Genomic DNA, 25,909 nt, shown 5'->3' on the forward strand with positions numbered 1-25,909 from the left:
GAAAATGTTCACGACAAATAGACTGGAAGGAACGTCAGTTTTTAAAAATATTTTTTGTTCTTCCAGTAGCATCCATGAAACGTGGATCCTACTGAGGTTTGTTCAGCTCTGTGATCAGACGTCCATGGGCTTGGTCCATGGACGACCTACTAGCACGAATTCCTTGCCTTTCTACCTTACGTCTATTGCCCTACCTGTTCGTAGGTGCGCTTTAGCATATCTCTCAATGGCATACGTAGGTATCTAGTTATTTATTGTGTATACATAATTCGATGCTTTTTGATTTCTCACTCGTCCGACTTGCCTGACTCACCTGACTCACCTGAAACCACCTGACTCACTCGGACTCCCTTTACTCGCAATCAGTTAGCCAACTATATATATATATATATATTCATCTGGCTTATATTAAGAATGTTCTTATACATATGTAGAATGATGTACACATGCAGATAACGTACCCACAGTATTATAAACTTGCAGCCCATCTCAACAGGATCGTAGGTATTCCTTGTACACAGCCCATGGGAGTTTCTTCTTGGGAACGAAAGTCACGTGGAAATCATCCTTTCCCACGAAGACACGGTACCCGATCAGCTTGTTGTTTGCGAGGAGACCGAAGTCTCTCCTCTCATTTTCTCTCTCTATCTCCCCACCGTAACAGATGAAAGTTTTACCGAGAAGTATCCGCGAGGAGTAAATCTTCATTTTCATCAGCTTCAAGTTTCCGCCGCTAGATTCTCTTTGGGCGCTGCGAAACGTCATTTTCTGTGCATCGTACGCGCCATCTACATTGTCTCGCACCACAAGTCATTCTCGCCCACATGAAAATTCCTCGCGAAACTTCAAAACGTAAATTGTAAATCAATTGTCCGGTGCGAGGGAGGCGTAAAAAACGTAAGACGCAGTGAACTTTTGCATAAGGCCCACCGCGTCGAGAGGGAATTGTTGGCGAGTGAAGTTAGTGTGTCGATCCGTTATGGGCCCGAGGCTACGTAAAATTCGATGGGCATTCGACACCAGATCAGCTGTCTTCCTTTAGATCCACGGATCCTTTCTCGCGCTCATGCCGAGTCCGCAGGTGATCGTTCATGATGCTAATGGGTCCAGGAATTAGGTCAGTAAATTACCAGATACGAAAGTTTTCAAAAGTCCATCGAAGAATCGTAATCTTCAAACTCTCCTCGTTATTCCCTTGACACTTCGTGCTCCTTGCGTTTATGTTATTTTTTTTCGCCATTCTCATATTTTCAACGGTTAAAATTCGGCTCGCTATATCATTATGTATACACGGTACAGTCACTCTAGAAAACTTTGAAGTCTCTTACGTTCTCTAAAGTACTAACTGCTATCGTAACGCTTATTATCGTTACCTCTTGCAGGGAATTGACCCATATAATGTCTCGAACCGGATAAAAAGTCGAACGGCTTGCCGGGAACAATGGAACCGTATGCACGCGTTCTTCGCACGATAAATTAACGTTTGCAGGACCGTTAGTTAGCTGACGTATTCGCCAAGAGTAGATTACCAAGTCCAACAGTAATAATTACGGAGCTATGTTTATATAACTGTTCGCGCACATAAATACAATAGACTTTTCTAAAAGTTACTAAACCAAGTCGCCTAGTGATTTTGTAAAAGCACATGTGTCACTTCCGTTTTTCGTTTGGTAACTTCCGTTCGTTGATCCACCTCAGCCTAATGTATCATTACTCAGTATCTCGATTCGCAAAAGAAATCTAATTCGTTAGCTGCAAGTTATCTCCTGCAATTTTCGTCTGATTATTATTCTAGGGAATTTTGTTATCGCGTCAGCATCAAATTCGATTAAACAGACTCGCAGTTGGCTAACTTTCACGCAACCAATTGCTCATGGGGATCATGTGTGGAACAGAGTTGAGGAGCTAATTGGACTAATTGGAATAAAAGATAAACAACGAATCGATCGTTATCCTATGGATAGCTGAGGGTGATCTCGATACGCGAAACTTTCAAGATAAACTGGTTCCCCATGCAGATCGGAATTTGTCCTCGTTACATCTCATTAACTTTATGTCCTATCCTTACCATATACAACCTACGTATATCAAGGGTCTTACATTCCTCATTGACGTATGAAGTATCCACGAGAGAATTGCAGCTGAGTACATATGCAGCGATACCAAAACATCTAATGGCGTCTTTCTAAAACCAACAGGAAGAGTCATTTTGTGATTTCAGGTTACGTAAATACGCGACACGTCGTAGAATGAAAATTCGCACGGTACGAGAACACGAAATATAGATATACATGTGTGTGAGTCTTGTCATGTCGTGAAATCGAATACGTCCGATCGGCTTTGAAACACTCGATACCGGACGTGTCCTCGGATCTCGACTGGGCGTCGCGACGCTCGTAGTAGCGAAGGAAAAGTAGGCGGAAGAAATTGCTGCTTTGGAATTATTGTGCCGTCTATGGTAATTGGAGGTTAAGTAAATGTAATATTTTATTTACCTAGTTTGCCAAGTAATCCCGTAATACTAATTGAAGAAAGTTTAACGCCTGTTGACCTTAAGGCGTGACGATTCAAAACTGAGATACATAAGAATATCGGTGCTTGGTCTTTTTTCATTTGGTTCGTAGAAACTATGTATATAAGTGCACGGGTGTATTGGGAAGACGGATAAGAAAAATTTCTTTTCTCATTCTTCAATGTATTCACGCAATGTGGATGCTGGCGAATATTAATGGCGCAATCATCTTGAGCTGTAATTAGACTTTTTTTCTTTATTTAAATTCTTACTTTTATTTTTTGCACATATTATCTTTCCATTGCGTGACATACATTGGATAATATTAGATGTAGAAACATATGTGTGGTTAGTATGTGTAGGGTTAATCAGACCATAATATTCAAGGAAAAGTATTCTGAATTGATTGAGTGATAAAATAACTTAATTTAGTAGCCGTTAGATACACGTGATTATAAATTTCCTTCTCATCGCAGATGATATGATACATCTAATGGGACATCTGCATTTTTATAGTCGAATTAATTAATGACGAATTATTTATTAGTCTGATATTTCAAAGTTGTCTAGCAGTGCGACAGAGAGTGACTCATGCTATATTAGTATTACCTCCATTCACCTGAATCACATAAATTTTTCGTAACGCCATGTTATTTAAAAAATATTAATTTATTAAATTTTCCTATTTTTAATTACAGCGACATTGTACAATGAAATTTTTATACAATTTTTCATATCTTATACCTATAAGGATACCGTTGATACGTAAGATTGCCGCCATTGTGACTTTCGTAATCGTTTCGTCATTTCACCGAGTCAATGATCTATAAATGTTTCTGATTTCCCAGCGACAGATCTGAAACGATCTCTATAATTATTAACGAGTAAAATCACTGGCCGTAGGGCTATGGTTGTAGTTGCGGATATTATTATTATTGACTATCAGTGCCACCTGGATAAACCAACTGGCAGTTAAATCGAACAACGAACTGTTTTGATTGCGATATAAATCCTGCGCTTAATCATTGTTGGATCAATAAAAAAGAAATCAGCAAAAATTCTAAGGATTCAACTGCCACCCTGTCAGGGGTCTCATAGAGGACCTAACCAGTCGAAAGTGGCTCCCTCGCACCACGAGGGACCTCAGGGCCGTACTTATTCTTCGCCGTTCATGAAAGAGACGTTATCAACGGCCATTAAAACCATATAATTTTTTCCATCACGTTACCGAAACATTCGGTATTTCTGATGCGTCCGCGCGTGAAACAATGGCGTCCTATCTGACAAACAGATCTTCTTGAACGAGCGGTCAGAGTCAAAGTAGCTAAGAGATCCGTTCGTAAAAAAAAAAATTCTAATTCCTCATCCGTCTTCTCCCACCTCTTTGCGATTCTCATTACGACTCTGCCGACTCGCCTTAGAAAGTGAGTTTCCGATATTTGGGTCGACACGGATTCCACGCGAGGCTAATAAATAATCACGAGCGCTGTATTACCATCGTTCAAAATATATGATACCAGAAGAATTTTAATTGAAAAAAAAAATATCGTTTGTCGTATACCCTATACTAAATAACTGATTTTATACAGATAATAAACATGCCAGGCTCAGAAAGCGAAAAATGTTTGGAAAAGAAAAAAAGAAAGTCTGAATATGAGGGAAAGTGATTTTCAAAATTATCACTTATCTACACCATTACGCCGGAGGTTTTCATTTTTTTTCACGCACTTTCACCCTCCGTCCTCATGGCAGGACACTTTTACTCCTAGCCCGGGGCCATTGGCATGTACGCTACAGCACCACGCATGATGTCTAAGCATAGCGTGTGCGCATGCGCGTGTGCGTACTAACCCACCGAGGTATTCTCGTGATCCGAGTAACAGCTCGCGTTTTATGAGAATCTGGTCGAGCGTCCGGATTAGCCATTGATTATCGTAGCGTGATTCGAGAATGGATAGAGTACGTGGCTGCTTTTAATTGTAATTTACGATATGTACAACTTTACGTTATAGTACTAATGGCTCTGGGTTTGGTTGCGTTCAACTTGGAAAACATTGCTAAATATAGTGAATGTAAATTGTACGTGGAAAGGTACTGTTAGAGGACCTTGCTGTTACAAGAAACCACGTATAGATGTCTATAAATCGTTATATAGATATATAATCTCCATATTGACTTGTTGTGTACATGAGATACACGTGCGTCCTGCAGCTCACGTGCACGATTGTCCGGATAGTAGGGTCGAAACGTGAGGCAGAGATTTTGTCATTTTTTTTTTTTTATGAAATCGGACAAATTTTTATCACGAAGTATGTCGCAGCATCTCGACGAGGGGTTATGGCTCCCGTGGCAGAACGACCGTAATTGAAATTTCTCTAGACATCTGGAGTACCCAAGGTGCACCGGGACATTAGCCGACTCTCTAGACACTACAGTAGGAGTCGGAGTTTCTTAGTGTTTTGCAGTCTAGGAACGACCTTCTCCACGGTTTCCCTTGGAGCGAGCGTGAAATGATTCGTGGGTGTGGCAGGGAAACCGTCCGGGAAATGCAAATAGTCGAGTCTCTCTAGTCTCGATGCTTTATAACCTACAAATTTTGCAGCGTACTTGACCCATAATTAATAATATTGACTTAGCAATATTATTAGCAAGTGAAGAATTATTAAACAAAATTCCTACTATCGGACTATGGATACCGAGGATCTTAAGTATTTGAATGAAAGACGAGTGTCAGTTGCAGTTGACGTAAACCGAACATAGGAGAAATACCGTTAAGAGACTGAATCCTATCTGAAGTTGCAGCTGATGGCGAGATTGTCTGATTGCGCAATCGCGCAGTCTTAGATGTTCTCTTCGGTTAAGGAATTGTAGAACCAGGCATTCTAACCCTGCAATGCATCATGGGAAATGTGTCAAGCGTTGGCGCCGCCTTCAGTGCGGAATTGGAATTCCTGGTCCTCGTAATACTTTATCTTCGGTGGTCCTCACTGGCGCCATCTGTCGAGCTACACTTTTTATTGGATCAGCAGATGATAGGAGGATAATCAAAGGCGTCCAATGACTCGGCTAATTCGACACACAATCCTGATCGAAGAGTGGGAGCGAGTGCTCCCAAAAGCATAATTGGTTACAGATGGCCGATTAAACCGGCTGTGCTATCATTGTTCTCGGACTGGCTCGGAACGTGCTGGGTGGAACCCGAGCCAGCGGATAATCAAACAGTGAAGGGATCCGATTAGATTAAGATTTACCGTCATTTATTTCTCAGCCGGAACGAAACCGGCGATTCTCGGAATCGTACAGCAAAGACGCGCAGAGGCGTCTGTCGCGAAATAAGCGTTCCGTGTGATCGAACGTGCCGCTATCCTTCTATTTATTTTTTATTATCTTTATTCAGCTTCCCTCCGTTTTTCTTGATCTTGAGTTCACTCTGGTCACTTGGGTTGATTTTGGGATCCGAGCTGTAGTCGCACTGATCTATCACGCCCACGTCTAATCACGACCGATATTTATTGGCGTCTGTCTGACACTCAATTAATAACGGACTTGCTAGCGGGGACTTTCGGACGAATGTTGTTCCGTTGGTAACCCTGTTGCTGTTACCGGTTCCCACGATCAGCCACTTTCTCTATCGTCGAACACCCGTCGAATCTCTTGCAGGATATTAAATCTTGCGACGTCGCCGACGCGCGACAGGAGGATGCTTCTCGTATTGGATGCATCTATTATCAAGTTGTGTCCGTATCAGAGCTTCGACTGTGGAGGAATCGATAATACATTTTTTTTATTAAAAAAAAATAAGTTTTTTTTGAAACTCACCTTTATTCAATGTTTTTCTATGAAGCTACTTGGCGACACTTTTCTTTTACCGGATTTCTGGGTAATCACGTAACGCTACTGGATTGCAGGGTGAAGAATATCATTTAGGATTCCAAAAATGGAAAAGTCCCGCATTTCCCTTTCTATCCTAATGCATCGACGTCTTTCGCGATAATCGCCAAATACGGTCACGTTTCGCGGACGTAAGACAGCGAGTGGCCGGCTTGCAAAAAGTCATTGAGTAAGTGAGAGTAATCATCATTATTCTCGATTTACCACGCACGTACGTATTTAAGGTGGATTCACATTGCCAACGAGTATCGACACTGTAGAACAAACCATAAACAGGTCATCATTCACTGTCTACGTAATTCCCGCTTACCCCCGTAGTAAAAAATTAAAAAAAACATGTACTCGTAACATCGAATATCCGTAAATAAGTATAATTACGTCATTCACAATAAAATATTTCCAAAAAGAAATTCCTACCGCTTCATCTTTCCTTGGACTTCTTGAGCCACCTGAGGCGATCATAAAGATGTTGCAAATTCCCATATACATCTTGCGCCACTGACACGGATACCAACCGAACCTAGCAAACTTAGAATCGACAACTCGACCGTATTCTTAACCTCACTTTCCGTCTTGGTTCTAACGTCCTAAAGGAACTGGCCCTCGTTGCCATAGCTGCTAATGACCATGTAATCATTAGCGCGATGAGTGCACGATGAATGGGACAGAGTTACGTCCCAAGTGAAACTACCAGTCAAAGTTGAGCTGCTGTGAGATGAGCGAGATGCTCAGGATTAAAGCGCAGCCACGAAGAGTAATTGAACGATACGTATGCGCGCGCATGCGCATTGCGCGTCAAGGCTAAAGAAAATGTCCGAGGGATCATCGAACTGCGTTCCTACGAATTCCCACTGCAACTTTAGGCCTTCAACAAAATTGGCATCACTGCAGATTCCGACTTTTCTCACGCGAATATATCTCAAGTTCATTAGCGATCTTTATTGAAGCTACAGTTGCGTAAACTCCATTAGCGTGCGTCATAAACCTGGCGACCCTTACCGACCCAAGTTTCCGTATTCGATTATATTGAAATACACTCGTTCCTCATTTTACTTGCGATTCGAGCGTCGATTAAAACAATTTTCTTTTCTCCTTTAAATTTTAGCTGCATTTTTATCATGCAGCGTATATTCGGGGTTACGAGGGGGAGGCTGGGTCTTTTGTTTTCTGTAGACGCGAAGCCTCGTGGAATTTCAATGAGAACTTCCTGATCGTTTCGCTTCATTTATTATTTCGAATTGATTTTAGATGCTAATTGACTCGTGCCATTCTCTCAATGGTGAATCGCACCAGAGCTCGGTCTTATACGTGTGAAGTTTCTTTGCCAAGAGAAGCCCCGCACTTGGGTCGTGGAGAAAGGTGTTGAAAGATACAGGATTTTTCTTTTGCCTTTCTTTTTTCTTTTTTACACAGAAAGTTAAAGCTACGCGGAACTATCTAACAGATATATATATATATATATTGAACTTGTTGAATTTCGAATATTTACGCAAGACACCGGTCGACGATAAAAATGAATTATTTTACTTATATTACGACTTATGTCACTCACATGAGGTAACTTCGCGGTGAAATTAAATGGCATCAAGTTACGAATAATTATGCGTAACGAGATAAAATCTTCTTGACGTTCTTTCCGTATCATTTTTTTTCCCAAGATTCATTAAGTATTTCATAATTGATTACTCGTAAAGGTATTTTTTACCTATTTTTTATTCACGGCACGAGTCTCAGTCATTGCGTACGGTGAATAGTGGACGTTAAGGCTGTTTTCATGGCGGTAACAAAATTCGTCATTCAAATTCAAATTCGTCACAAATTCGTCGCGCGTAATGAATTTTCCACTTGGGCGACTTGGTCGCTGATTAAGAATTTCGAATACTCTGGTATCTACCGTATTAATATATTAAACAGCTTTTTATACGTAATTGTTGCGTAATACCATATTGGTCCAACAGATGATCCACCGAGTGGACTCACGTGACGCTTATAGACGTAACTCCTTCTCTTTCACTGAGAACTTATCTTTTTATTCTTTTTCCTCGAGCCTCCCGAAGCCGCGATGCGTAACACGAGATCGCGCGGTCGATCGACTACAACGGATGCAACGGATGCAACGGATGCAGGCGTCGGGATGCAGCTGCACGCGAAATTATTTAGTAAAGGTAACTAGACTGTCGTACGTTTACACGATGCAAAAACAAAAAGGCAGCATTAATTTGAGCAAACGGTAATTCGCCAAAATATAAGCCATTTACGTTTAACTGCAACCGACCAAAAGAAACGACAATTGAAAATGCAGCTGCAGTCTTGGCGTTACTACGTCGAACGAAAAATTTCGCAATGTCCACTGGAGTCGATTGGTAATCGCAAAACGTATCGCGGTTAATTTCTCCAGGCAGAAATCAATAATCTGAGCATTCGTGTTGCACGTTGAGTAAGAGCACGAGATCGCGACGCGTTAGCCCACGACAAGGTGGCCTTATTGGCAATAGTCCAGGAGCTACGGCGGCACGAAGTGGAAAACGTAAAAGAAAATGCAGAAAAAGAGGCAGCGGAAGAAAGGTGGAAGACCAACGACGAGCGCGATGACCAGCTGACCCAATGTACCACACCTAGTAGAAAAAATGGCGTTACGTGCCAGACAACAATGACCCAAGACTACCGTCTTATTGTGGCCCGTAGGGGCCCAGTTGGCGTTTTGCCATCAAAGAATCGACATTGCACAACCGGATGTGCCGCTCATTGTGCATTTCTTTTGTGCCCCATGTTTTTGCCCAGTTCTTTCACGCAGGGAGGATCCAATTAACAAGAAAGTTAATTACGTAGTTTTGGCAATTTCAAAATTAAAGGCTCTCGGTCGAAGTGAGAAATACGAAGTCCGGTTGCGACATACTGATCATCTGCATCTAGAATCCTGAAGTCGTCACGAGATTCCGCAAAGTCCTCCGACAATGGTTGGGTCAGGTTAGGGGGTATCGAACGGTCAATAAATCTTGAATCACGCAGAGACTCAAGGCAGGTCGGTAGGTAGGTCACGCGACGGGAACAGGTGCTTGCACAGTAGGTCAACCCGGGTCAGGAGGATCATTCAGGAGGGACGAAGTTCTGCGAAGCGCCCGGGGCGCGAGTTCGGATTAATCGAAGGGGGCCAATGAATGAACCTCAGGTTGGGTTAGGTTAGGTTTAGTGGGGATCGCAGGGCTCTTGGAATCCTCAAGACCCGTTCCCATCCGATGGCTGCCCTCTTCTCCTGGTATAGTCTGCACGTGGTAGGCAGCCAGATACGTGCTGAACCATCCACGCGACCCACACTCACCTGGACTGAGTCTCAATTCTCGATTCTCCCGAGGAAAGGAGTCGGTCAAATAACTGTACGTCGCGGCCCCTGGACGACATCTTCGCCATTGCCAGCCTGGGACCCTTCTTCTCCCATTCTCATTCCCGTACTGCTTCCCATAGCCATTCTTATTCCCATTCTTCATTCACATTCCTATTCTCGCTGCCAAATGATACGCGCGAATCTATAATCGACTCTTAATCCGTAGTCCACGTGGAAGTCTGCGTCGATAATCTGATCCGGTTTTGGAGATCGATCATTTGATATTACGCGATCTTCGCCGGTCCTATGGAGGAATGGATACAGATATAGGATTTTTTGGTGACGGTCCAGGTATCTGAGCGAAGATGTTTTCTGCTTGCAGATGCATTGGCGAGTAATGACGAGGTCAGAGGGTCGAGGATACAAAGGGATCTGGACGGTAGGTGCTGGATTTTATTATTATTATTACACCGTACACTTATAGTACGATTATACGACACCGGAACTACTCACTCTACACTTTCACACCAAGGATGCGCTCCAACGGATATTCCGTCGCTCTTTTAGTTTTTTTTTTTTAGCAATCGACACGATTTTGGAAATCTTTTCGAGCGTCTCTTTAGCACTTGTTCTATCGGCTATTCTATCATTTTTCTTATTTTTCTTGTCTGTCTCTGTTCTTGTCTGTCTTAACGTCACGCTGATATCAACTTTAAAAATTTTGGTACGGTTTTCAATTTTTTAAAAATTTTGCTTTGCGTGTTGACGCGAGGTGCGGCCGTGTATATATATTTGGAAAATATTTTTTTTTTTATTACACCTACTCTCTTCTGACTATATTTCTTATTCTGTCTTGCTGTTCGAGGTGACTTTTCGAATTTTCTCAAAAATATCGTCACGGAGTATCTGGAATTTTTCAGAAAAAAATATTTTTTTATTTTCGAAACTTTTCTTTTAATTGATCTTATTAAAAAATTTTCCGATAAAAATCTGATTCCGGGTAGTCCGAACTGTACATAAAGGTCCTAACACATTCTTCGCTCTGGAAGCTGTTTATTAATACGGAGCAGCGATGTATTATTGAGGTAGCGTAATGAATAATAATAATAATAATGCAGGGTAACGCAGGGCACGTGTCTCTTGATATTTCTCTGTAAGTAAGAAGATGGCTCGTCTACTAAGATTGTCTATTGTCTATTTTCTGTTTCTGTTACTGCTCCCGTCTGCTCCCCGCCTTCAACTTCTTCTCAACAACTGGATGCCGTCTGCCTCCAACGTCCGCCCGTCACTCCGTCTCTCCGACGACTTTCTACACCAAAAAAAAAAAACACCGATTAACAACACCGCCACTACCACCACCAAAAAACACTTCGATTATCATTGGACTCGACAAACATGAAATGCGACACTTGACCGAACTGAACTCATCCATTGACATTGATAACCGTTGATCGATTATTAACATCGACCCCATTAAATCTCATTGACAAATACTGATCGGATGGACACTCGTTTAATTTTCCAATCGTTGACTGAATTTCGCAAAACTCTTCATCACCGCGACGATTGACGTCTGGATCGTGAACACTATTTCGTTTTTTAACACTATTTTGGGCATCTGTTTCTTTTATCGTGGGTATTGCATGACCTGTTAAATGTTGCGTGTACCTACTGTGTTTTTTGGTGTTATTTACCTCTCTTTTACAAAATTTAATGTCTTGATATTATTATCATGATGATTTTTTTTATTGATCCAACTGTTTTCGGCATAATTTTTTTGTTCGATGATGTACGATGCGTTATCGTTCTTCTGGATTTTGAATTACAAATAATAATAATATTTAAAAAAAGCAGGAGTCACTACGGTACTTCTAGTCTCTGCTCGGCCGGGGAAATCGGTACCGCCTGTTGGTCTTCTGACCAAAACTGCCAGGACCTTTGTCCAAGATGGCGCCAGTACCGAGTATGCTACTCAAGTGTTAGGTACCACATTGGACAATGGTAGATTGTACGCAAGAATTCTTGCTACCTCGAGTAGAGTTTTCTATGACAAAGAACCAAGTCCCGATACAGCGAGTCCATACGTGGTTTATCCATCGAGGACGCCGCAGAATGACTGGAAATTCGAGCTCGATAATACCAGGATCAAAGCAATCAAGGAAATCGAGGGAATTAATGTTCCCACGGAATCGGAGGACGCTCGAAATTCTAATGAGAAAAAAAGCGAAAGAAAACCCACTTCCGGTTTGGATGATCTGCTGGCACGCGAGAACGACATCTTCAGTAAGCGCGAACTGAACGACGAGGTCAACAAATTCAAACCTGCTAAGGTCAAACCAGCCGATAACTTACCGACCTACACGGTAAAACAGGAATACCTGAGTGGCGGATCGGAGACCTTTGAAGACGAACAACCGAAAACCTTTAGACCGAGAGTACCGAAAATCTTTAAGCCTCAACCCAAAGTGGTTTCCAAGAAACCGGATACGAAGCCTCTGGAGACTGTGACCTATCATGGTTTTGCAGACTTCACTACTACAGTAGGAGAGAAGGTTATAGTTTTCAGTCCGAGCACAGCGCCAGCACCATCTGGCAGACCAGCCACGACCATTAAAGGCGACGCCACACTTAGACCGGACGACGGCGTCGCTGTTATGGACATTAAGCCGACCGACGTCGTGATTGGTCATAAGAAAACGAAGCTACCAACTTCCCAAGGACCGATCGAAGTCGAGCAGCCAGAGGATCCTCTTTTGGATGCTATTAACGGCGGACATTTTGGAAATCTTCAACCGAGTCACGTAAGCGAACCGGAAGTCGAGGTCACGAAGGAATCTACTACCCCGTTATTACTGATACCGGATATCGAGACAGAAGCACCAAAGCCTACTGGGCTTTTGAAGACTATCGACTCGACTACCGCGTTCGATGGGACTACTACTCATTACAAGAGTCTCATCTATGGAACTTATCTTGGCACGAATTACGCTCAGATCATCCACACGTCCTCGAATGTTTATTTCTTCCCTGACGAGGCTACTGTCACTTACAGCCCTGACGATACAAGCTCAGACGGTCATGAGGAATCAGAAAATGATGCGCAGGAACAGGAAGTCACTGTGGAGATGTCAGTTGGTACCACTTCCAATATGAGAACGACGACCGAAGAGATAACGCCCGAAATGAACGAACTAACTACTCCATTTAAAGATACCACAGATAAGGTACTGACGACTCTCAAAGATATTTTGGAAAATTCGAGGAAAGCTACTGGCAATACAGAACCGACCGAACCAACGGTACCAGTGGTGCGAACAACCGAGAACGAATTAGCCAATGATATATTACCGGGAGATCCTCAAGGTCGTAGCATCAAGGGATCATCCGGAAAGAATGATCTGGGCTTTAATGAAAAAAATAAAGAGATCCATCATAATTCAACTGATTCGGAGGAGAAGCCAGTCCAACCGTCATTGCCAACAAGAGTGCTACCTTCAACCGTGTATAAAACCTTCACTTACTTTACCACCTTCTTCATTCCGGGTGACAACGATCAGACAACAACTTCAATAAGGTCCCGTGAAGTGGTCTCTGCCGAAGTGTCTTACTTCACAGAATTGATTCTGCCCAGTGCAACAGTCGAATCCAGTCTTCACTCGACACTTCAACGGACGACGTTCAAGGACGAGTTCTGGAGCACTCCTAAGGTCGACGTTATCTCGAATGATTCGGAAGAGGAACAAACGACCAAACAAGATGAGGAAATTGAATTGATATTCAAAACTCTCTACACCACTTATACTTATCTCACGACGTTCTTCCAGGAGAGCACATCGAGTGTCTCCAGTCGTGAAGTCGTCGAGACCAACGTGATCACGCAAACCGTCGGACCAAACGGCGCCTCGGCTGACGTCGTTGGTCTCTTTGATCGAGAAGAATCGGTCCTCATTTCGCCGACCAAGATATTAGCGAATATCTCGCCTAGTTCGGTGCCCTATGACGAACCTGAGGAAGTCGAAGGAAACAGAGTTACCGTTCAGGAAAGTACAGAAGGAACCGTGACTACGGTTGAAGACCAAGAACCAACTCTTGTTGAACATCCCACTACGGAATCTATGGTCACCGAAAAGGATGATAATGACGATTCGAAGGAACCTTTTACGGAATTGGAACCTAGTCCTACTCCAGTAATGGCCACGGAGTCTCCGAAAGAAGTTATCAAAACGTATTATACTACTTACACCTACTTCACAACGATATTCGTTGACGACGACACAGAAATCGAAACAAGAACGGAAGTCGTCACTAACGTAGTAACAAAGAGTATCGAACCAACGGCAGTGGTGCCAATTCCGGAATATACGGAATCGCCAACGACACCAAAAACGGAAGTTACCGACAAGCCACCAGTGCCACCTGAAATTTTGGCCTATCTAGAAGCCATCCAGAAACAAAAATCTCAGGAGGAGGCTCTTCAGTTGGCGAAGAAGGTCCAGGAGGAATCCAGTGAAGAGACCACGGAACAATTGGAGGAGACAACAATGACTGAGGGTACCACTCAAGTGATAACCGAAGTGCCTACGACTTTGGAAGATCATACAACCGAAAAGATACTTGACGAAGAAAAGGTCTATTCTCAGGTCACGCCAAATCCGCCATTGGATGGTGAAGTTCTGGGATCGATGATAACTGACGTAATATCGTCATCGAGTTCCGGTGGCGGTATAGTTCTCGATCTTATGGATAAGGGAAATGCGGTTCCTGACGATCAGGAACTATCCGAAACCAATAATCATGAAGTGGAACCAGCTCCGACTCTCCTGCTTCAAACCAGCTACACTACTTTCACCTACTTCACGACTATGTACAAGGGTGACGATTCGAACGTCGTCAGCAGATTGGAAACCGTGACGAACGTCGTTACCGAGACAATTCGACCGTCGGCTGTATTACCGGCTGAGACCAGTACACTTCCGGTCACCTATTTCACGACCTTCACCTATTGGACGACCTACTACAAGGACGGAGATACCTTGACGACCAGTCGGGAAAGAACTGTGAGTAATGTCGTCACACCAGGCATCTTGCCCACTCCAGTATTCGAACCTGAGACAGTGATGACGTACGCCGCTACGGTGACGCCGTCACCCGTTGAGGAAGACGTCGTCACTAAGGAGAATAAGGTCACTGCTGATAATGAAGTGACCTTATCTGGCTCGGCTGACTCGGAGAAAACTACCACCGAGGAAACTGCCAGTACCGTTCAGGATGAAACTACTCCGCAGGAAGACAGCAATATCATTCCTACTGCCGTTTCACCAGAACCTACGACCTTCTATACTACTTTCACATATTTCACGACATCCTACGTTGGAAACGAGACTGTTCTAAATAGTCGATTAGAAACTATCACTAGTGTCGCTAAACCTGAAGACATTGGCGTACAGGCGACTGGCAGAGCCATTGGTGGTCCTGTACCAGGAGTTCAGCTTTTAAATACAGAAGACAAACCAGCTGCTAATGTGGTCGCACCTACTAAGGTCGACGATGGTCCTAAGACTGGTCTTCTTTCTACAGTTAGATCAAGTCAGGTCAATGATGGCACCACTACGCACTTCCTTACTGACATTTATGGTACCTATATAGACGGTCTTTATGCTAAGGTTGTGGAAAGTTCAACCAAACTGGAAACCCCGACTTTGTCGTCCTTGGCCACGCCAGTCCTGCCAACCGGAGTGCTGTCCTTGAATAAGGGTAGCATCGTAGATGCTGACGAAGTGGTAACCGTGTACTTTACTACTCAACAAATTGGAACTGTCATTGATGGGCTTTATGCTAAAATCATTGAGAGCACGTCTAGTACTAAAATTGACGAAGAGAAGAGAGCCACCATTACTCCGGTCAAGGGTCACAGAGTAGGATTGGTAAGATTGATTCAGGGACTTATGGACGATAACAAGACAACTACTTTCTATCAGTCAAAGGTCATCGGTACGAATATCGATGGTCGATATGCTCAGATCATTGAGAGCACATCCAGTTTTTTGGCTGCTACACCAACTGCTTCACCTGGCATTGCACCAACTTCCACGCTGCCACCTAATCCAGCAACTGGTATTCCAGAAATTTCACCATCACCTGCGGTTATCCAATCCAGCTTATCAGAGGACCCAACGACGGAAGTGCCGGAACATGAGGAGGAATCTGATCAGAGTGAGGAGGAAGATGAGGATGGCGAGGAGGACGAGGAGGGACAGAAATCGAAAAAGAAATCGAGATTGACCTTCTCCACAAGAAAGAGGACGTTTACCCCTGTAATTAGACCTTTTGCCTCCAGAAATAGACCGACCTTTAATCCAAAACGTAAAGGTGCTCAAGGTGCCACCACAATAACGCGAAGTGACATAACTCCAACTATAACCGCCACTCTTGCTGGCAAGGGTAATAGATTTGCTTCCTCCAGAGGAAGAATTAGTTCTCCAATTGGCCCATACTCTTCGACCTTGGCATCGGCTGGATCCAGACGCTTTTCGGGCAGAAGAGGTTCATCCTCTGCCACACCTACCCTCAATTCAGGATTTCCAGCTGGTAGCACACGAGGCAGAGGATCATCACGAATTTCCCCATCTTCTGTATTCCAAGGAAATAGACGGGGACCTAGTTCGATCAGAGGTTCATCTGCGAGAGCTGGCACAAGAGGGTCCAGTTCGGTATATCCTGGTGCTTCCTCCAGGTATAGGCCCGGAATACGACCATCTTCGACTTTGCTGAGGGGTCAATCGACTGCCAGGCATGAAGATCAGGATGATGTTGCTAATGACTTTACTACTACTACTCTGATCACCGAGGAGACGCCGTACCTTGATGACGAGGATGGAGAAACTGTTACTGCTCCACTGCAAACTACCACCGAATCTTCAAGGAGGTCTACCAATCCTCTTTTGAGATTCAGAAGACCACTCAATCTGGGAGGAAGTACTCAATCTAGACCAACCACTACTCCAAGAACAACGACTACTACTCCTAGAAGATTGGGCAATCTCTCCAAACAGAGTTCACCGACCGTACCTAGTCGATCCTTCGCGAGACCAGGAAATAGGCCTAGTGTACCTATCACAACGAGACCACGACAGGGTTCAAATGGATTATTCCCACCTAGAGGATTATTCAACAGGAAGCCTGAGCCTACTGAAGAGCCCATAGAGAATGATGAAGATTTCGATGGAGAGGATGAAGAGAATTTCGAGGATGAATCTGTTGACGAGATTGTCGATAATGATTATGAAGGATCAGAGCACGAGGACACAGAGTCAAGTAATGTTGATAATAATCGTAGATCCGGCAAGTCTCTTAGTCCGGTGGTCCAAATCAGACCATTTGCAGGGTTTGGAAGAGCAAAAAGAGTACGTCGTCAAGCAACTCAGCTAAGGTCATATGCTAATAGATTTCGTAGACCAGGTCCGACGCCACCTAAGGCTGAAGAAAAGGCAGATAAAGATGTCGCTACTAGCAAGGAAGATACGAGCAAGCCAGTTAGCAGGCCCACGTCTAGGTATAGTGTCAGAGGAAGGTCTTTGAGCTCATCCAGATCGAATGCCAATTCGCCCAAGTCCTCAAGTAATAACAGGTCCAACAGTCAGGACAAGACTGCAGAAGAGAGTGAAATTAATGTCAGTAGTCAGCAACCGAAGACCAGAATCAGGTCGAAGTCTTCAGGACTTAGAAGCTCTTCTCCAAGGGTTAAGCCATCCCCGACTTCGAGTTCTGGTAGACAATTTACTCTCAGGGAGAAGGACAGTTCCAGCTCCGTGAGATCAGGCTACAAAAGACCAAGTTCCTCAGGAACACGGAGTAGATCATCCAGTAAAACAGAAAATTCCGGTAGACCAAGACCACCTAGACTAAGAAGTAGTTCCACAAGATCTCAGACGGAGAACACTTCAAACTCCAGGAGACCTCCGTCATCGCGATCCTCATCAAGAACTTCATCGAGTAGAAACAGCAACAGAAGAGTACCGTCTCAACGAGGAAGAGGATCCATCGAGGATATCAGAGAGTCTCCATATCTGGAACCGGATTTTGATGGCACCATTACCGTGACGCATTATGTACCTACCGAAGTGACGATACCGGTAGTGAACAATGGCATAACCGAGCAAAAGAACATAATCACGGCCCAGCCCAGTATCGAAGTACTTGGTCCAGATCAATATAGCACGGTAGTCGGTGGAGACGGTCGTCCTCTCGTGGTGATAGTCAGTGAGCTCACTGGTATCAATCCTCAAGGTCAGACAGAGGTCACACGCTTCCTCCTTCACGACACACCAACCACACGCGTCTCACACACATTAACGACTCTAGGTGGTCGCAGGGCGTCCCAATCCGTCATAGTGCCGTCGACTATTTATTCAGTGGAGAACGTAGTGTCCACCTTGGCGCCGTCATTACCAAGTGCACAGTCGCCATTGGCGAACATCTTGCTGTCCCAATTGCTGTTGGGCCAGCTGGGTCAGCAGAATCCATTGTTGGGTGGTTTGCAGCCCCAGGGCACACCGACAACGCAGTTTAACACGCGTACAACAACATACGTGACCACCATCACGAAGCATCAGAGCACAGTGATCCCTTTGACGTTCAGGGGCAAAGAGATCCTGACGACGCTGGTCGACTCGTTGACGGACGTCGTGACGGCAACTGAATTCATTACGGACACAGTCGTGGTCACGCCCACTGCTGCTCTACCAGGCGCGGCCGATCTCAATTCTCTGTTGCTCCTGCTGCAGCAACCGCAACAGCAGCAACCAAACCCCCTCGATCCGTTGTTCGCGGCGGCCCCGTTGCTCACGCAGAGCAACACGCTACCCGGTGAGATCGAGCGGCGACATCAGCCAGTGGACGCCGATTACAAGACGGACAATTACGAGGACTCCGAGGAGGAGCAAGATAAACAATCGAGGTCGAAGTCACGCAAGAGCAACAGGAATCATAATAAAAAGAACGACGCGCCGGCCGAACCGAGCGTCGTGACGCTCTACGTTTCCGGTCGCAGACCGGGGGAGTTCAGCACCGTATTGAGTACGGTGCAGGTTGGGGAGAACGCGACGCCCTCGAGGAGAAGAAGGGAGGCCCATGCCGAGTTGATGGCATCGAAACCGCCATCCTTACATGCTGCGCCGGAAGCCATCGGCGTTCTGGCAGGAAGCGAGGATCCGATAAACGCGCATGCGCCGACTCAAAGTCTCGAGAGCGTAGTGGGCGACGTCGGACGGCACATCTTCACCGCTATCTATACCTAATCTTATATGCAGATCCTTGCAGCCCTAAGTCCTTAATTATACAGTCTCTAATAATTAGTCGATCGGCTCATTTCTTCCTCATCCATATCCATGAAGCCGATGGCGATACGTCCGTCCCAGAATTCCTTGTTCCAGGATCCTCTGGATGGATAGAAGAACGGGTCACGAGAAATCACGAGGATGCACGATTCTTCGCGAACTCTGCGTTTCTATTATCGGTCGAGCTTTCCAGACTCGGAATGTAATATAGTCAGAGATACCTTAGTCTCGGGAATTTTTACCGGATAATCGAAAATTCGTGAACTCTTTTTGCTTTCGTAGATTCTTACGAAATTCTTTGATCACGTGACTCTTATGTTCTCGTATTTGATCCGTCGACCCGTCAGGCTCCATTTGCATCATTGAACCGTCTTTTCCTCGCTCCACTTCTCTCCAGTCACTCTCCCTCTCTCTTTCTTTCTTTTCCTTTTCTCTACACCTATGCCTATCGTTATATACATGCACGTTTACTCTTTCAATTTTTCTCTCTATCGCCTTTTCTCTATTTGCTCTCTTTCGAACTTTCCCCTTTCACGCATAGTCCCACATGTCCTCGTACTAACTCAAAGCCGCCGCACGCGCGCCCACACGACAAACGGCGAGTCGCTCTGACACAGAATTCTGACAACACAACAAACAAACAGCAACAGCAACAACAACAGCAAGTGAATGGCCTTAATTATAAAGATAGACGGAAAATAACTCTACTAAAACCCGCCAGCAGAAGATTGGCTCAAGAGCAATAAATGCCTTAACAACCGTTTTAACCAGGCAGTGGTCGGATTTTCGAATAAGGAATAATCTAAGGAATAAGACTCAAAATATATAGTGCGAAAAAAATTAAAATTAAACAAAAATGCTTACTATCACATCGCACATGCTTGGTCGTGGAGATTTTTTTTTTTTCAAAAATGCCTGCACGATTTTCACCCATCGCGTGCCCACACGTATCCACACGAGGATCACCTTTTCAGGTGAATCTCAGGACGTCCAGTTGGGCAGCGAGATAGACGCGACTTCTGAACGGACACTGAATTCGGAGGATCCTCCAGGAAGTGATTACGAAAAAGACCAAGGTCAACCCGAGGAAAATTCGCGAAAGCGTATTCGCATTCGGGTCCCCGTGGTTCGCAGTCGCAATGGAAAGCAACATAAGTTCACTGTAGTGAGACGTAGACCCTTGGTGCCATATACGAAAAATTTGCCAGGAAAATTCCAAGAGATTGCGCAACACACACCGAGAAGACTCGTGGTGACGCGAGTCAAATCTCGTGGTCCAGTTGGTCCAGTTGGCAGTGGCGAATTTTCAGGTTTGGTAAATGCGCACGCTGCTCTCGGCGCACGTCACAAAGTGACTGTCACTCGTAGACGAAAGATACGTCCTACGTCAGTTCAGGAATTTCCGAACAAGGCAAGAGTAACTAGAAAGAAGTTGGTCAACGTCAGACCAATTGTACAGCCGACACCAACTGTGGAAATTATTACCACTGGTTTCTTCAGTGCACCGTCATTGGACACTGATAACAATGATTCGGACGAGTATGAATTGGAGGATGATGCCGACGAAGAGAAAATTCACGGTGACTCCCTTTCTACTCCTAATCTCGAAGATACGCCTAATAGTATTGAAAACAAACCGGAAGATGCTCTTGAGGATTCGGAAGAACCTTCCAAATTCGAATTGGCTTTGCCGGAAGTAACTAGTTCGAACAATGACCCGGTTATCATTACTGATAACTTTTTCTTCCCGCCGTCTAACGACGACGAGGAGGTGTACGATGATGATTATCTTGACCACGAAGAAAATCCTGTGGAAACTACGGAATATCAAAGGGAAATGAATATTTCTATTGATTTGACAAAATCATCAGGGGACTCTGTTAAGGATGACAAGGACGAGACGGCGTCTGATGATAATCTGAAATACGATACCGATCTCAGCAGTACGACCGAAAATCTTTTAAACGTCGTATTGACGACCGAACAAGTTATCAAGGATCTTGATGACTTTTCGACGACCGTTTCGAATCCTGTGACAACGAACGTCACTGATGATTCAAATTCGACGACTATTCGAACTGATGAAATGTCCTTGGAAAAGGAGACTATTCCGATAACCGTGACTACAGACATTTTTTCGAAAAATGATTCCGACGTTAAAGAAATTAAGGATTCGGATAGTTCTATCGAATCTGTTGAAACTATTACTATTAATGCCCCTACTGATAGTACTATCACTGAGTCCAATGTGGGTACTGATAACACAATGATTACGACTACTGAAAATCTGGAGGAAGAATTGACAGTAAAACCGTTAGAATCCGAATTGCCTATAGAAATTTCCGAAAAGTCGGAAAAACCAGAACTTAGCAAAGTTTTTAATGAAAATTCAAATTCGTCCAAAATTTCGCTTGAAAATCGAACAGTCAATTTAAGCAATGCTTCTGTTTTGATTTCCGAGGATTCAATCGCTCCGACGGTCGTTCCCTCATTGTTAGCCGAGACAACAACCCCGATTCAGGAATCAATTGAAATACCGACAGTTATACCTCTCGAATCGTCATTTGATAAAAAATCTGAAAAACCGGAAATACTGGCATCAAAAACGATACAACCAATCGCCCAATTGACAACCACAATTACATCACCGACACCGGAAGACATAGAAGCCGGTTTAGCCGACGATTTTTATCTATCCCTCTCCCGTCCCGATTTTCCAAAAATTCTCCCGTCAAAACCAATCGAGGAAACTAGATTCTTTAAAAATTCCCAAAATCCACCTGACGTCACTCCCGAGCTCAGTACGCGCGTATACTACAGCGAGACAGTCGTGACGTCAACGAGATTGCGAACTTACACGTACGTCGTGACGAAATTGAACGGACTGATGACAGAGGTGACGTCATCGACGACAGTGAAACCAAGAGTGACGACATTAACGTTGACGGTGCCAGTGACGATAACAGTAACACCCAAAATGGAACCATCACCAAATACCGTATCACCTGTGTATAATCCAGAACCCGCTATTGGTGAGTATCCAAAAAAATCCCATACACACGTAAACACTATTACTATATATAGATGAATGAGCAAATAGATATACATATCTATAATGATAAAAGATTGCTAATTAAAGACATGAGATAATTATACACTACAAGATACGTACAGACACATAAGACATTCACATCAAAAAATCCCGTGGGATCCTGGTTGATTGGCTGACACCTAAATTCTTATGGTTTCAAAGTCTGGTTGTAACCTGTACTAGTTTTTTTTTTTTTTTTTCATAACGTTCTGAATTTCCAATAAGCTTCAGTGCCCATCTATTATATCCCATGGTGATATTTAACATCTCCCTGGAAAGAAAAAATTGGTTCAACGGACAACACTGTATAATAAAATTCTTCCAAATTCTTTTCCAATTGGCTTCTGACGTTGATCTTTCACGCAATATATTCTATTATTATATTATAAATATGTATCTATAATCTATGTACGATTCTCTACATGTATATAATGTAAAGAGTAAATTTCTGTGTATATAAAAATAGTCAGCCGGTACGTGCATCTGCGTACAAATGTAAACGTTACGCAGGCGTCGTACGGCGTCTGACCACTCGGCACCATTTCCACTGTGACTATCGAATATTTACTTGACCGTATCTTGATACACGTCCAGTTCTAGAATTCACGAAAGGAATTCGAGTAGGATTTGTTTAACTGCGTAAAATATTATCGAATGGAATTATCAAGTGCAATTGACAATATCAGAGGTACACACGGCGGAGGAAGAGGACGAAGGTCGAAGGTTCAATCTAGCGACGCGGATTATGTCCAATGGAGTAGAGGTGATTGTGGCTGGACCAACGCCGGCATTGAGGTGGGAAAATTCAAATCCGCAACCAACCCTTACGTTATCGGATGCTGTTATGATGCTCCTCCCACAAGATAACCCACACGAATTCGTCACCAAGACGTGCACTACGGTCTTTACGTATCTGAACACGATCACCAAGGACGGCAAGACTATCATATCCACCGATCAACAGGTGACGATTTTGGATCCAGTGCACTGAACGATCTTCCCAGTAGATCAGTGGTTTGACAGTGGATTTTGGTTTTTTTTTTAGGTGGTTGCCAACACTGCTACCGAGGAACGTCACAGGAAACCTGTGTCCGAGACGGCTGGCGTCACGCTGGAAGGATCACCTACGTTGAGGACTGAAGTATTTAAAACGACCTATACTTACTTGACCTTGAACACTGATTATCCAGACGTGGATAACGCTTTGGAGAGTAGCGTCAGAGTAATAGCCAATACCATGACAGCACCGCAACACTATTTGGATATGATTCTGGAACCTTCGGAAGCACCCAGACCGGAAACTAATACTTACCTAAGTACGAGATTATTGGAAAAGACTTTCATGGAGGATGGTAGGACCAAGATTAAACCCATTAATGACGTTATTACTCAGGTACAAGAAAAAGAAAATTAGTAAATTTTTTATTTATATGTTAGAATATAATTTTTTGGATTTTTATAATTTTTTAAAATTAATTTTAGTTGATAATTACCGAGTCTGTTCCACCGCCAAAACCCACTAGAGTCGCGATGACACTGACAGCTTTGGACAACATCGAAGGTATTGCTGGTCACGTGGTGGAGACTTCATTACATAGATCTACTATAGCATGTTTCTGGATAACTAAACCATACTAAAGTTTTCATGTCTTCTGACATTGTCACAGAAAAGTTGCCATCGAAGAAGAGTACTACGAAGATCGTCCCGGTGTTTCCGACTCCTGAACCGATTCAGATTTTTGCGACAAAGACTTACCTAACGACCTTCACTTACTTCACGACCTTACTTCAGGTAAGGATCCAGTAGATCTTTGTTTGAGTATTGGAAATATGGACTTTCTCAATTTGCAGGCTGGTCCTGATGGTGATACCTTGACGACGGTGTCGTCCAGGTCACATATAGTAGAAAATGTGGTAACTGAGTCCATAGCTCCAAATTTATTGGATCCTGGATATATGAATGCATTATTGACAACTGCTCATCATTCCGACACTGTGAAAAATGTTGTCACTGGATCAACTATAATTTTCTTTGATGAGGAGGATCAGATTGACCCGACGCTCTCGACGAAAGGTCACGAGGCCACTCTTAGTATAGAACCGGAAAAGGTCGACAAGAAACCAGAAGCTACTGTTGTTAGTTCCACGGATAAGACACCACTTGTTATGAATGCCGCCACTGTACAGAATGCACAGACTAATTTAATGAATCAGGTACGACGAGCGAGGAACAGAATTTTATTTTGGTGCTGGTACATTTTTTAAGAAATGTTGAGGTCAATTTTTGATTTATTACTCAGGGTGGTAATAACACTAAAGAGACGGACGATTCGAATCCAGTAAAGAAGCCTTCGAATTCACAAAGTAGTAGTGATCTTCAAGTGAGCAATCTGTTGAGCCTTGGATCATTGGGGATCAATGGTTTATCAGCTCTTGGACCAGTGATCACGGCAATGGCCGGTTTGTTGCAAGGAAAGACTTCAGCCACACGCAGAAACGACAGCATTACGCCCAACGAGCCACAGGAAGTCACTACGCAGAGATCGCCAATTTATATTCCGGTTGCTGAATTTGCTGATGGAGATATTGACACGGCTGAAAGTCAAAATATTGGTAAATATATATAATTATATTTTAAGGAATTAATGAAACCGTGTTTCTTGATTTGATCAATTTTCCATTTAGGTACCCACTTAGCAAATCTAAATCACAACTATCTCCCGGAAACACGACATAAGGTAGCAGCTAGTCTGGCTGATGGAATTCCAATTTCTCCAGGTGAGGTGATAACGGCGAATAGTGACGTCATAATTGGGAAACCAGGAAAACTGGCGCCCAGACCTCCACATACATTCTTAAAGGGTGAAGAGAATATTGGTATGAAACCACCTCCGATGCCAGTTCCAAATATTCCTGTACACCCTGTACATGAAGTTATACAAGATCATGAAGATTCTCAGGCTCAGCAGACAACTCAGGGATCTAATGGGCATCAAATTCAAATTCTCCCAGCGCATCAGATTTACGAGGAACATTTAAAAGTTCCAGCTTCTCTACCAGTGTCGTCCAACTCTAATATACAGTTGGTACCTAAACACCCGCAAAAACTACATCTGATTCAATCCCATCATCCAAAACGAGCAGGATCAAAGCATGATATCATGCAGAATGATCCTTTATTGAAGCCGCCTAGTAGACCAAACGTGGAGCAATATGCGAATCCCAATGTAAACACTCATGAGCCCAATTGGAGTCCTGAAAAATATCGTCGTCCTTGGAGCGCCAAGGATCCTTTAAACTTGCCGCAGGATTGGCGAGAGAATGAGGCAAATGATCCTTCGAGATTCGATGATGTGCAATCCGATCATTTGGCAAAGATCAATCGTTGGCCAAAACCAGAAGTGTCGCAAGATCAGAAGCGTCCGCCATGGGCTCAGAAAGATCCATTACTTCCGGATACCACCGTTGTCATCGAGAATTCAGAATCGAAACCTAAACTGCCAGAACCAATAATTCATCAAGTACCTCACGTTATCGATAGACCAACTGGTCAGCCATTATTAGTGAATATTCAACCAAGTCAGGTTGCCAATGTGGTTATTCCGCAAGGCGGTACTCAAGCTCTGATCTTTGGTGACACCAGCGAACCTCATATTACAGGGCAGTACTTTGATGATCCGTCACCTTATCCTGAACCTGAAGTGGGTCCAGGATTCGTTGGTATCGAGAAGGTAGGATTTCTATAAAATACTAATTAT

At 43.7% G+C, this 25,909-nt stretch overlaps 1 protein-coding gene and 1 long non-coding RNA gene across 8 annotated transcripts in view; one reads left to right on the forward strand and one right to left on the reverse strand.

Annotated features, from left to right (window-relative positions):
* Positions 1-721, reverse strand: part of LOC112493999 — a 19,602-nt gene extending 18,881 nt beyond the window's left edge. Inside the window, exon 1 of the long non-coding RNA XR_003059056.1 lies at positions 462-721. This is a non-coding gene — a long non-coding RNA (uncharacterized LOC112493999). The remainder of the gene's footprint in view (positions 1-461) is intronic.
* The window catches only part of LOC107265369, a 51,631-nt gene that overhangs the window by 17,702 nt on the left and 8,020 nt on the right, over positions 1-25,909 (forward strand). For 3 of the 7 annotated variants that reach the window (XM_025082606.1, XM_015734775.1, XM_025082608.1), the window contains 8 exons: positions 10,108-10,164; positions 22,838-23,115; positions 23,197-23,544; positions 23,634-23,712; positions 23,792-23,943; positions 24,003-24,365; positions 24,452-24,764; positions 24,837-25,882. In XM_025082606.1, the coding sequence (XP_024938374.1) occupies positions 10,108-10,164; positions 22,838-23,115; positions 23,197-23,544; positions 23,634-23,712; positions 23,792-23,943; positions 24,003-24,365; positions 24,452-24,764; positions 24,837-25,882 (2,636 nt within the window). Of the gene's footprint in view, positions 1-980; positions 1,118-10,107; positions 10,165-20,034; positions 22,093-22,837; positions 23,116-23,196; positions 23,545-23,633; positions 23,713-23,791; positions 23,944-24,002; positions 24,366-24,451; positions 24,765-24,836; positions 25,883-25,909 lie in introns of those variants that run through there. The other 4 variants (XM_025082604.1, XM_015734773.1, XM_025082605.1 and 1 more) reach the window with 3 other exon arrangements.

This window comes from Cephus cinctus, unplaced genomic scaffold (genome assembly GCF_000341935.2).
Source record: "Cephus cinctus unplaced genomic scaffold, Ccin1 Ccin1_scaffold0215, whole genome shotgun sequence".
NCBI lineage: Eukaryota > Metazoa > Arthropoda > Insecta > Hymenoptera > Cephidae > Cephus > Cephus cinctus.